This window comes from Ailuropoda melanoleuca, chromosome 2 (assembly GCF_002007445.2).
Source record: "Ailuropoda melanoleuca isolate Jingjing chromosome 2, ASM200744v2, whole genome shotgun sequence".
NCBI classification, from domain to species: domain Eukaryota; kingdom Metazoa; phylum Chordata; class Mammalia; order Carnivora; family Ursidae; genus Ailuropoda; species Ailuropoda melanoleuca.
The window spans coordinates 75,330,231-75,343,624 of NC_048219.1; the positions used below are offsets into that span (position 1 = coordinate 75,330,231).

At 39.9% G+C, this 13,394-nt stretch overlaps 1 protein-coding gene across 1 annotated transcript in view; it reads right to left on the reverse strand.

The window, feature by feature from the left end:
- Positions 1–13,394, reverse strand: part of VAV3 (vav guanine nucleotide exchange factor 3) — a 349,804-nt gene that overhangs the window by 261,218 nt on the left and 75,192 nt on the right. The window contains exon 3 of the mRNA XM_002928305.4: positions 7,842–7,958. Within this exon, the coding sequence (XP_002928351.2) occupies positions 7,842–7,958 (117 nt within the window). The remainder of the gene's footprint in view (positions 1–7,841; positions 7,959–13,394) is intronic.

A 13,394-nucleotide genomic window follows, 5' to 3' on the forward strand; every position in this document is an offset into this window, starting at 1 on the left:
TTAGGGCCCTGTGACTGCAAAAGCCCCAGAGACTCTTGAATAATTTGGGTTGAGAAACACTTTGAGAAATGTCAAACTTCTCAAGAGTGAGAGTTCAAAAAATAATTGTGAAAAGGGAGGTAATATGTTTATGTGCCAAGATAATCATTCTGGTTATATACAGATATATGAAAATGTTTCTAATTGTTGATCAATGCACATGCAGTAGCCAATACGAATCTTTCAAACCATGACAATGTGAGGTCTCTGAAGCCACCTGCACCTACGTGAAGCTCACAGGTCTTTGGGGAGGGAGGTTTTCTAGTGACCAGGAAACCCCAGGTAAAAGTTCCAAGGAGATGCACAGGTAGTAGGGAACCAATTACAGGTTCTCAAGTACTGTTGTGTTGGGATGTATGCGGTGCTTCAGAGGGCAAGCTCCCCACCACCCACAAGCACTGGAAGTAGGGATGAGAATGTGGAAATTAACCAGCATCCAGGTACAAATGCTGAGGCTAGCCTGGGCTAACAGCACAGGCTGGGCAAGAGGTCCTTGCACCTTTGTACATGCACCCTGAGGTGTCCAAGTTAGGCTGGGAGGGGTGAAAAAGTGAAAACACACAAACCATAGGACACACCCAAGCAAACACTCTCGTAAGATGTATTATAAAGCATTACAGATGGGACAGGAATTTGAGCTCACAATGTCGGGACGGGGCGGGGAGGTACAGCCTCTTAGTGGAGACGGTATAGGCAGTTGTGAATTTCCATTACACAATTTCCAAGCCTTTTTCTACATTAAGTTAACCATGTATCCCTTGGTTTTCTCAGCAAATTTCTTTTTAAATGGCAATTTATTTTAAGGTGAAAAACCAAACCATCTCCTATCCTAAATCTGATGTAGCTGCTAATTTGGTTTATATCCTAGGGGGAAAAACATTTATTGAGTGTTAAGGCATCAACTGCCTTTGGGAAAAGTTTCACTGCAGATCTCTCAACTAATCTATATGCACAAAAAAACCAAGTTAAATAAATTCTTACCACAAAAACCTAGGAAAATGTTATAAATAACCACATGTGTGTACACACACATAGATACATGTGTATTTTAATTTTCTTAATACTTTGAGCCAGAAAGTAGCAAACCAAATAAATTCTCACACACACACACACACACACACAAAATACCACTAGAATCTTCTTTTTGACTTTACACCTACACACATTCAGAACCCTGAATGATCTGTATCTACCCAAACTACTGGTTCCATACTGGATCTACTGGTTCATTCAATCATTTCCTGAGCAATATGCCAGCCATTTTACATACATCAACCCTGTTTTCACAATAATTCTGTATGATAGAAATTATTATCCTATTTATCAATAAGGAACAGGAAGTTCAGAGGAGTTAAGTGAGAACCCAGAGGTCACACAGAATCTTGTAGCCTTTTCTGAACTCTTGGAACATTTTGTCCAAATCAACGAGTATCTCCAAACCCTATTCATTCCTAGGTGAATGTGTTGGAGGCCTCTTTCAGTGCTTTTTTACCCTGTGGTTTTAAGGAAATCTTCAAATCCTTCTGTATGGCCCAAATACACAGATTATAGCTGGGCGCCTCAGGAGGAAGTGAGCTCCCCGTCTGCAGAGGTATGCACATGCATTTGCTTGATCCTGTAGAGCACAAACTGGAGAAGGATGTCTGATGACTTAGAGAGTCTCTTTCAAACCTGAAGATCTGATACTGCTTGGGTCCCTGGTAAGAAAGGATTTACCACAAAGCTGGGACTAAACTTCTGCTTAATTATTTACACACTGCAAAACAGAGATGTTCTAGGACTCAGTCTTCATACCTCCTTTTCTATGTATGATAAAAGATGTAGAGGCTACCAAATGGTCTCCAAGTCGTGTGGAACTTTGGTAATAGAAGAAGGGTTATCTACACAACTGAAATCATTTGACCGACAAAAATCAGATGAATCACTTAGTTCTCTCAACCAAAAGTGAGGGAAATCTAAGGAAAACTGGCTTGAGAAAGAAAAAAGGAAGAATATATTGGCTCATGTCATGGAAAAATCCAGAGATATATGGATTTGGCTTTGGGCACAGCTTTATTCCAGCCACACATGATGCCAGCAGGATTCTCCTCCGCTCTATTTCCTCTAAACTGGGTCTGTTTTGAAACTCCACATGGTACCTAGATGGCTGTGGCTCTTCCAAGCCTCATATCAGGGGGAGATCACAACAGAAATGCCCCTGAAGATGTCTGAACACATCATCTTGGTCCCAACTAAGTGACTTTCCCCATCCCCAAACCCTTCCCTATGGCCAAAGTGATGAGGTATTCTAATTGATTAGACCATCCAAACTACAGGACTGGGAAAGGGTGCTTTCTCAAAGGAGAGCCAGGCCCACAGAAGAAGGGAGAAAGACTGCTGTGCAGAATAAAATAGATTAACCCTATGCCACATTAGAAAGAACAAAGTTTATTTCCTCATCTCACCCCTGCAAAGTCATTAATTCTTGCACTCAATTCAAAATCCGACCCCCATGTTTACCGCTGAATCGTAATTTTTTTTTAAGATTTTATTTATTTGACAGAGAAACAGCCAGCGAGAGAGGGAACACAAGCAGGGGGAGTGGGAGAGGAAGAAACAGGCTCACAGCAGAGGAGCCTGATGTGGGGCTCGATTCCAGAACGCCAGGACCATGCCCTGAGCCAAAGGCAGATGCCTAACGACTGAGCCACCCAGGCGCCCCTGAATCATAAATTAACACTAGTAATGAGAGTTGTAATAACAGTAACAATAAGAGTAGCAACTGGGAATTATCGAGTACATACTTTAAACCTCGATATCTGTTAAACACTTTACATACATTATCGCTCTGTCGTCAATTTATAGATGAACTGAAGATAAACGAAGTTAAATGACTTGCCCAAGATCACACACTTACAAGGAGTATAACCAGAATTCAAACCAAGATCCAACTCAGAAACCATATTCTTAACCCAAACACAAAATTACCTCTCTCTCAATAATGTTCTTACTTGTATCTCTGACCCACCTCTAAGTCAATGCTCTGACTTCCCTTAGACATGCCTGCTGCTGGTCCTGCAACTTAACACATTGCAACTATCCTATTGCTACTAAAATCAGCTAGAACTACCTTTGGTTAGGTGGGATTCTCTTTGATTCAAGAAAACATACCACCTTACACTTGAAAAAAGCTTAACAGTGCTTGAAACAACAGATGTGAAGTCTGCTGGTAGCAAGAAGCAGGCCCTTACACCTCCAGAGCAACCAAAGGAAGGAGCTGACTTCATCACTCATCTGGACAACAGCAGCAACGGGATTTCTATTACTCACTAGAAATGGTCTCATTAAAGAAAAATCCCATGTGCTTCCGCACTGTAAATGTGCCAACAGACAGCTCAGTAGGAAACATTTCCAAACAGCAAAATCGTTAGTCAGGACATGACAATCTAAACAGAGGAATAGAAGATCATTCACGCAGCATGGAAGTGAGGAAATTTACAGATCCTGCTGCAATGTGAAAAGTATTATAATTAATAACTGCTAATTTTCTAGGGGAGGAAGTTGTTTATCACATTTCTTAAGCAAAGACGACAACTAAGACAACTTTATTTATTTTTTTTTTATTATATAGTCAGAAAGAAGATTGATTTGGCAGCCAGGAGGGGCAGACGGAAAGGGAGAGAAAGAGAGTGAGAGAATCTTAAGCAGGCTCCACACCCAGTGCAGAGCGCAATGTGGGGTTCAATCTCACAACCCTGAGATCATGAATTGAGCTGAAATTAAGAGTCAGACACTTAACCAACTGAGCCACCCAGGCACCCCACGATGGATCTTTTTTGATAGAAAGTCAACTTGGGTGCCTGGGTGGCTCTGTCGGCTAAGCATCCACCTTTGGCTCAGGTCATGATCCCAGGGTCCTGAGAGAGAGCCCCGCATTGGGGTTCCCTGCTCAGTGGGGAGTCCGCTTCTCCCTCTGCCACTCCCCCTGCTTGTGTGCTCTAATAAAATCTTTAAAGAAAAAAAAAAGTTAACGTTCTAACTTACTAAACTCATTCCCCATACCTATGTGATTTGAAAAACAAAATCAGGTTACAGAAAATGTTCAGAACTATTTTTTTTTTGATACACGAGTTTGAATTGAAATGAATATTCTCTTAACACTGGGTAAAGAGCTCAATACTAGAAATTAATGCTGAAAGACAAAATTATCATAAGCCCCTCTTGAGTGCCCAAAATGTGTGTGTTCTTCACTATCTCAAAAATTAAAAGAAAAACTTTTCATTTGCATTAACACATGTATGCTAAATCCTCTCTTTCTAAAGAATAATTAGATGTCAAGTGACAGATCACTTATACATTTTAATTTCATAAATTCCTTTGGTCTTCCCAGGATTTTCCTAATTTCCAAAAGAAAACCTATCCATATCAAAGCCTATGGTTCAGGATAGACTTCTGGAACCCAGAACCAAGGGAGAACTTATACAAAGATTAGGGAGTAGATTACACCACAATGGGAAAGTGAGAGGAAGGTTAGCTTAAAACTGACTGCATGTGTACAGATGAGAATCTGTAGAACATTTATTCAGGTACAGTTCTTAATTTCAACCACCATTATACTGAAGGCTCATGCAATATCCTAAATCTTTCCTCTCTTAAAGAAAAAAAAAACTGTAATTAGATGCCAAGTCACAGATCACTTGTGCTTTTTTTTTTTAATTTCATATATTCCTTTGGTTTTCTCCTATGAGTTCATCTTTCTCCCTGTGCATTCACACAGCAGCGAGACCCACACACAGATGGCAGACAAGAAAAACAAAGGGCTGGGCAGTCAGAAGGTCTGATCCAGATCCAAACAAAGGGCACCTTCAAATCACTGTTAAACCTCCCCATCTCTTAGTTTTCTCATCTGAGAAAGGGGAGGACTTGCTTGTTTCCTTCACAAGACTATCACGAAACTCAAACGAGGTCAGCAATACGAAGTAATCTCAAAGCTTCATAATGCTACAAAAACATTAGATACTGTTACTATAATTATTATATTCCTAGGCAAAAAGGGCCAAATATACATGAATCCTAGATTTGTTATTTGTATGAACTGAGGCAGAAAGGAGGGTATGTAGTTATAGACATTCTCTTTTTATGTTAATAGAAAATTTAATTAAATCCCAAGGAATGAAGAGAAAAAAACTAACCTGTTTACATCCTATTAAAATTTATAGTCACAATACCAGGAATGATTTAGTCTCTATATCAACACACTCTTCACATTTTTTTTCAATGTAAAAATTAAAAACTGCATGAACTATCCAAGTTCTGTCACTTACAGTCCAGAATCTGTAAATAGGGACAATAATGGTACCTACATGGTGGGGTTGATATGAAGATTGAGTCAATACGTGCAAAGCAGTGGACCACTTTGTGAACGTTTGCACCATGGTAGCAGTGAGAATCAGCCAGATCTGGGTTCAAACCATTCTCCAATCTCTACCAGTTGTGTGATTTGAATAATACTTACATCTCAGAGAGCCATTGTGAGGATTAATGATCAAATATGTGTGTATATATGTATGTGTGTGTGTATACATATGTGTATATATGTGTACATATATATGAAGATTGAAAACATACCAATTATCTTGAAAGTTATCAGTAAGCAGTGGGACTGATGGTTTTGTTTAGAGTAATAATGTTTAATGGTAGTAATACTGGTACAGTATGAAACAGCATCATAAATTCTCTAACTTTCAATGGCTTATTTAGGCCACATACAGTTTTGGAAGAGATATCACACCAATCTTGGCAGTAGCAAAAATGTATGTGATTTTAGAGTGCTGAGTACAGGATCAAGTTCTCAATGACATCCCCAAGTTTAACTCTGTTTCAGACTTATCATTGCCAAAATATTTTAAGTAGACAGAAACACATTTACCCTTGAGAAGCATACAGTTTACTCCTTCACATTCAACTCTATTATCTCAACTCCTACAAAGCTTCCGTTGTGTAAGTGCACAGTGGTATTCCACTAGAACAAGGCCATGTATTTCCAGAGCATTTAGAGGATTTCCCAGTCTTTGTCAACACCATTTCTTGCAAATCTGAATGAAAAATTAGGAGCTCCTTGAAAAGCTTTAAAAAGTCTAGGCTTTTTTTTTTTTTCATTTTTCATTTCCCTATTTCATTTTCATTTTTCACTTCCCCAAAAGAGTGAAAAGAAAATCAAAAAAGACTCTTAAAACAGGGGGAGGAGTCAAAGAATAAAGAAAGCATCTTTTTAAACTGTTAAGATTTTTTTAGGGCTAACAACTTGGAGGACCATCCACCTTACCTGGAATTCTAGTTGATTCCTCCTCATCTTCACGACTTCACTTCATGGCCACAGACAAACAGGCTACCAACCTCCCCAGCAGGCTTGGTTTTCAGTTGCTTTTATTTGTTACCATGTTATCCTCCATCACTTTTTTGGACCTCAAAACTGTTAAATCACAGTTTGCCAGAGGAAAAGGAAATCTTAGTAACCATGGTCTTACACCCATTTCCTTTTGCACAGGCTTCCAAACTGACCGTCTGATGAATGAGAATACTGGTGACTTCCAGAAGATGACAGAGGGACTCTAGGTTCAAGATGCCAAGGCTTCTCTCTCCCTGGGCAGAGTGGCTTACCCATACTTGCATCAAATTTCCCATGTGTCCATTTCAAGTTTGTGCAATTTATTCCTATGGTCAAGCAAGCCAATCCATTGCTTGGTTTTCACTTTATAACTAAAATATAATATCTTAGAAATCAAATGAAACGTCATTCTCAAACAGCCTTTTGATGAGATCCTAGCACCTGAATTACAGGAGTAAGGGCAAACTTCTCACTATCATTTAGTTTTATTTCCTGATTCTTATGTGCTTATTTTCATAATGCTATTATGTCCACAGGGGCAAAAATAAGGTCACCTTAATTACCTCTTTTATGACTTCTTACATGCAAAAAGTTTGTTTATGCTCAATCACTTCAAAATAAATGACCAGAACTTCTAAAAGAATAATTTCTGTCACCTATTACACACAGGTGTTTGGTATACATACAAGTAATAACAGCAAATATTAGAATGATTTACATGTGGCAAATATCATTGAAGTCCAACAAGCTAACCTGTATCTGCTGAAATCCAACCAACAGGAATTACTCAACAGTCTCAAACATTTTGGATTCATGTCTTCCCCATCACCTACCCAAGTGTCAAAATAGAGAGAGGGGCAGCAGAACATTCCCAAATTCCAAAAATTAGGTGCCTTTCAGATATAGAAAACACTGGAGGGGAAAAAAATACTGGCCCTATTATTTGTAGGATGGAAAACCGTAGTGCTACCTTCTGAGGTAGCCAATAGGAAAAGCTACTTCTGGGTAAAAGACTCTTGTACTGCTTTCATTAAAAAAATAATTCTAGTCCTGGGGCACGGGGGTGGCTCGGTTGGTAAAGCGTCCAACTCTTGGTTTCGGCTCAGGTCATGATCTCATGGGTGGTGAGATCAAGCCCTGCGTTGGGCTCTGTACTCAGCGGGAAGTCTGCTTGAAGATTCTCTCCCTCCGCCCCTCCCCTCATGCTTGCGTGCTCTCTCTCTAATAAATAAATCTTGAAAAATAACAATTCTAGTCCCATTTGGACAATGTTGCTATTTGCTTTTTTGCTAAGTCACCTACGTGTGAAATTTCATTACATAATGCAGATACCTAAACCACTTAAGTCACATGTCCTTCTTCAACAAGAAATGGTAAGTATTTGATAAAACGTTCTCCACTAAAAGAAAACACATAGAAAATGAAATGTGATTACCTTTCCAAAGTCACGAACATCAAACAGGTCAAATGCTTCAAAGAGTTCACTCTTTCTCATTCCAAAGGTCTCACAACAGGCTGTGAGGAATGTCCTTATGTTCTTCAAACAGAGAAACTGAGGAAAGGGAAACAGCTATTAGTACATAGTGAATCACTCTGAACGCTCTATAACCTCTGTCCATCCAGAATGTTATTAAAAAAAAAAAATTGACAAGGGGGAAAAAATTCAACTTTTGAGGTTGCTTTTCAATTAATCCTTCAGCATTTACTGAGTACCCACTTAGACACAGGTGACACATCTTTGAAGAAGGTACACAAAATTTCCATCCTTGTGAAACTTACAGTCATTTTTTTTTAAGATTTTATTTATTTGACAGAGACAGCCAGCGAGAGAGGGAACACAAGCAGGGGGAGTGGGAGAGGAAGAAGCAGGCTCCCAGCAGAGCAGGGAGCCCGACATGGGGCTCGATCCCAGAACCCCAGGATCACGCCCTGAGCCGAAGGCAGACGCTTAACGACTGAGCCACCCAGGTGCCCCTGAAACTTACATTCTAACACAAGAACATAGACAAGAAAAAAACTCAGCAACAAAAACACAAAAAGTAAATATTTTATTTTCATGTGGTAGTAAGTGCAATAGAAAAAAAACAAAGCCAGGAAGAGGGATCAGGAGCACTGGTGGGGTGGGGTGGGAGGCACTTAAATGGATGGTTAGAGAAGGTGTCAGTGGGAAGAGAGCAGATAAGCAGAGATCTGAAGGTGAAGGAGCAAACCATGCAGAAGTACAGGACGCAGCATTCCAACTTAAAGGAGCATCCCATGCCAAAGCCCTGAGACAGAAGTATCTGAGGTGTGTCTAAGGGAGGGGCCAATGCGGCTGGAACAGAGTGACTAACAGGCAGAAAGGTAGGAGGTGAGCTAGAAAGGTACTGGGGTCAGAAGACAACCTTGTTGGACCAGCTTTTACTCTGACCAACGCAGAAGTCATTGGAGGCTTTGAGGCAGGGGAGGGATACGTTTTACAGGGGTCTTTCAGGCTGCTGTTTTTAATATAGACGGAAAGGGGATGGATCAAAGACAGAGACAGGAAAAGCAGATAGAAGGGTAAGAGACATCTGTGGGAAGACCAGATGTTACATTTTGACTATGTTAAATTTGAGATACCCATTGAGGCAGGCAACTGGATACACAAGTCTGCAGTCCAGCGAACAAGTGTGTAGTCTAGGCATGAATTTGGGAGTCTTCAGAGTATACAGAACATTTTTAACCATGACACTGCCTAAGAGGACTTTGGGAGAAAACAGAGGAGAGAAAAGGACCTGGACTGAGTAATCTTAGGCAATCAGGAAAAGAGTCCACCAAGAGGGTGAGCACAAATGACTGGTGAGGAAGGGGAACAACCAGGAGAACAGGTTTTCCCTGAAGTCAAGTAAAGAAAGTGTTTCTAGAAAGAAGGAATGATAAACTGTTAGCTGCTGAAGATAGATGAGATTTGACCAAGCGCTGTCCATGGAATCTGGAAGTGTGAAGGTCATGGGTACACTTTGATAAAAGCAGGGTCCTTGTGGAGTGGGTTGCTTGGAGCAGGTTCAAGAGACAATAGGAAGAGAGGAACTGAAGAGAATATAGAATATAGACTCTTAAGGAGTTTGCTGAAAAGGGCAACAGAGGATTGAGGAGGCAGTCCGAGAGAAAGAAGTCAAGGAGGACCTTTCTAAAAACAATGGAAGCTGTTACAACAGGTTTTTATTTTGATGAGAATAACTCAGTAGAGAGGAGAAAGCTGGTCATGCAAGAGAGGTGAGTCAAGTCACCCGAATGAGGTCGGTGAGTAGGCAGAGAGGTGGGAGTGGGGGCTCTGCTGCTCAAGTGGAGAAGTCTAACTCGGAGAGAGCATGCTCAGTTCATCAACACTAACAGGGAACAAGAGGGAAGGCAGATCTGATAACAATTTCTAAAAACAAAATTTACTTTCAGTCTCCAAAAGACTCAGATCCACCTAAGCAAAATACACACATACCCTGAAAGTGAATTACTTCTTTTTGGAAACACAAGCTGCAGTAGCACACATAAGATTATTATCCTCCAATTAGCGAGAAACCCATCAGCTAATTTGAGCATTTTTTTTTAAAGCACTGTCAATGTTTTATTTTGTTGTTTTGTTTTTCATATTGGTTTTTTAATTTACAGAAAGCACGTTTTACTTCCTCAGTATTTGAAACATTCAGCGTTTTCACAGACTTAACTCAGATGCAGTTTGACCCTTTACAGGAATCCTTCTCAGAGGCTTAAATATTTCAGGAAGGGTTAAAACCACAGGGGAAGCATCATAAACCCTTTTGAAGCACAAAGGCAGAAGCCAATCAGCACTTGGAGTTATTACTTGCACTTTAAAAAATTCATAAGAGACCTTTACAACACAGAATCACCCTACATATAGCTCTTCCACACAGGCTTGCTTATTTACAGATTAAAAGCCTTGCATTCTGCCAAGAGACAATAATTACTCTCTTGGGGATTATGCAACTGCTCTCTTGCAATATTTTTTACATAATTAAGTGCCCAACTCATAGCTCACCAAGGAGAAGCATAATTGCACATGCCACCCTCCGAAGATTTCTCACCAAACTCAGATTTCGCCCTGTGTAGGAAAAACTACAGTGGACCTCCACTCAAGTACTTCCTTAATGCAGGAAAGAAAGTCATTACTGCATACATACTTAATAACAGGTCTTCCCCTTACTTCTGGAAGGGACCTTAACCTTATTTGCCCCTTAACTAGTCTTCAGTTCTATTAAATTCCACAAATATTTACTGGATTTGGAAAAGGTCACTGGGATACTCTCACTTTTTTGAGGTAATCCTCAAATTTGGTCTTCCCTGTAGGTATTTCTTCAGTCAACAGCTTTTGAATACCCACAACATTCCAGACACTGGAAATGCTGAAAATGAGTAACACAAGTGGTTCTGCCACAAGCTTGTCTATTCATCTTATCTAGAGATTTTCACAGTTTTCCAAAGTTTGGCTAATTACACTAGGATCACATTCCCCTTGATGTTCGTGGGTGCTCAGCTCTGTGCATGCACAGGGACAAAGCTGAGGGACGGAGGAGGCGGCCCCCTACCATTGCAGAAGCACTGGGCAAAGCTGGGACTGACAGCCTGCCTGCCACTCCCAAGACTTAGATTTTGTTTTCATCACGCTGAGCGTGTTCTTTTTCCAGTTTATTTTTTAAAATCTCAAACCAAAAGTTGAAAAGATAGTACAATGAACACTCCACCTACTTAACTGGAACGTACTGCCATAAATGTGATTTTTTTTAAAGACTTATTTGAGAGAGAGAGAGAGAGAGACAGATATCAGGGGGAGGGGCAGAAGGAGAGGGATAGAGAGAATCTTAAGCAGACTCTGCGATGAGCACGGAGCCTGACCCCAGGCTCGATGCCAAGTCCCTGAGATCACGACCTGAGCTGAAATCAAGAGTCGGACACCACCGACAGTACCACCCAGGCGCCCCCTACCTACGTTGCTTTTATATGCCAACTGTTCATTTGTAAGATGTATTTTGCTGAAGTATTTGGAAGCAAGTTACAAATATGACAACACTTCACTCCTAAATAGCTCAATATACATCTCCTAGGAATAAAGATATTTTCCTACATACAATACCATTATCACACCTAAGAAAATTAACAATTCTATGTTATCTAATATCTAGTCCATATTCAAATTTCCTCAATTGCCCACCCTATGTCTCCTTATGCTATGTCCTCCCCCAGTCTAGGATCCAATTAAATTTTATCCATTGCATTTGGTTGCAGTATTTTTTTAAAGATTTTTTTATTTATTTGACAAAGAGAGAAACAGCCAGCGAGAGAGGGAACACAAGCAGGGGGAGTGGGAGAGGAAGAAGCAGGCTCCCAGCGGAGGAGCCTGATGTGGGGCTCGATCCCAGAACGCCGGGATCACACCCTGAGCTGAAGCAGACATTTAACGACTGAGCCACCCAGGCGCCCCGTATTTTTGCAGTATTTTTTAATTGAGAAATCCCACTGCCTTTTATTTTTAAGACACAGACTTTCTGAAGAGTCCAGACAAGTTGTCTTACAGAAGGTCCCACATTTTGCATTTGTCTTACTATTTCCATGGTATCATTAAACCTGTTCCTCTATCACTCGTATTTCCAGTGAACCAAAAGCTTAAATACAAAATAAACGGTTCCGGCAAAAATACTTCTTACTGTGAAATTCATACTTCACAACATCTAAAGATACAAAACGTTAGGTTAAGCCGTTATTATCGCTGCTAGCTTGGTTGTTTCATCAGGGTATTTACTGCCACATCTATTGTTAAGGTGCATGTCCCCCTTTATGTTAATAAAAGTCCTAGGGGTGATAATTTGGTACCATGTCATATTTCCCAATAATTTTTCACCATGACTTACCATCCACTAATAGCCCTTGCTTTCATTATTCCACTTGGGACTACAAAACAGTGATTTTTCTGACTCTATCATTCTTTCCATAATTATTAGCTGGTATTCTTACAAAAAGAGCTTTCACTGCCCTTCCTCCTGTCTCCTTTTTAAATTAATAATCACCATTTTTTTATGTTATCAAAATTATTATCCCAAATTTGGCCATTTGGGGATCCCTTCAAACTGGTTCCTGTGTCCTTTTAACAGAACGCCATTTTCTTCATTTTCTTATATCAAGTTGTCCCAAACCCACATCGTATGTTCTATTGCTCTAGTTCTGCAACTAGCCATTTCTCCAAGCAAGTCCGTTCCCACGTATGTGGTAAATGCTATTTAGGAACAAAAGTCTGAACACCAGGCCACTCCCAGATTACATGAGCCAGTTTTATCAAACAGACCAATGGCTCCATCCTTTGCTTAAGCAATCCGTCACAACAGAAAGTTAATGTAAACAAGATTGGCCTAAATGATCTCTAATGCACCACTCACAATTCTACAATTTTCTTTGTGGAATGCTCAATAAGCCATCTCTTACTCTAAGGTGAAGGAGTATTGAATTTACTGAAGATGACTGATGAACACATGAGCTTGTTTTATGCTTAGAGATGGGACTGATGTTTTGACACTATTATTTCAGTATAAGTTTTTTCTCCCCAGTTTACACACTCTTTTAGATTAGTAGCCACGTGATAGTCCCTCTGTATCATCTGTGGTAGCTTAAAACATTCTGCCTTCAGAGATGGCTTATGACACAGCAGGCCAAATATAGCACATTATTTCATAAGCAAACCTCGTGTTTGATCAAGAATCATACAACTTTGCTAAAGCATTTAATTTATGAGATAACTTCAGTAGTTTTTAGAATTTAGGATTCAAATTTTAAGAATCAGAATTTTAAATAACTTCAGGATTTCTTAAATAGTGAATGTATCCACACAAGATAGTTACTAAAAATTAAATATATACAAAAGTCTAAACAGTGTTTTCTCATTTAACAAATATTATTGAGGTGCAGATTACATACTAGGTATCATCAAACTTCATAGAACATACCTCCCATTGGGTACTGCTTT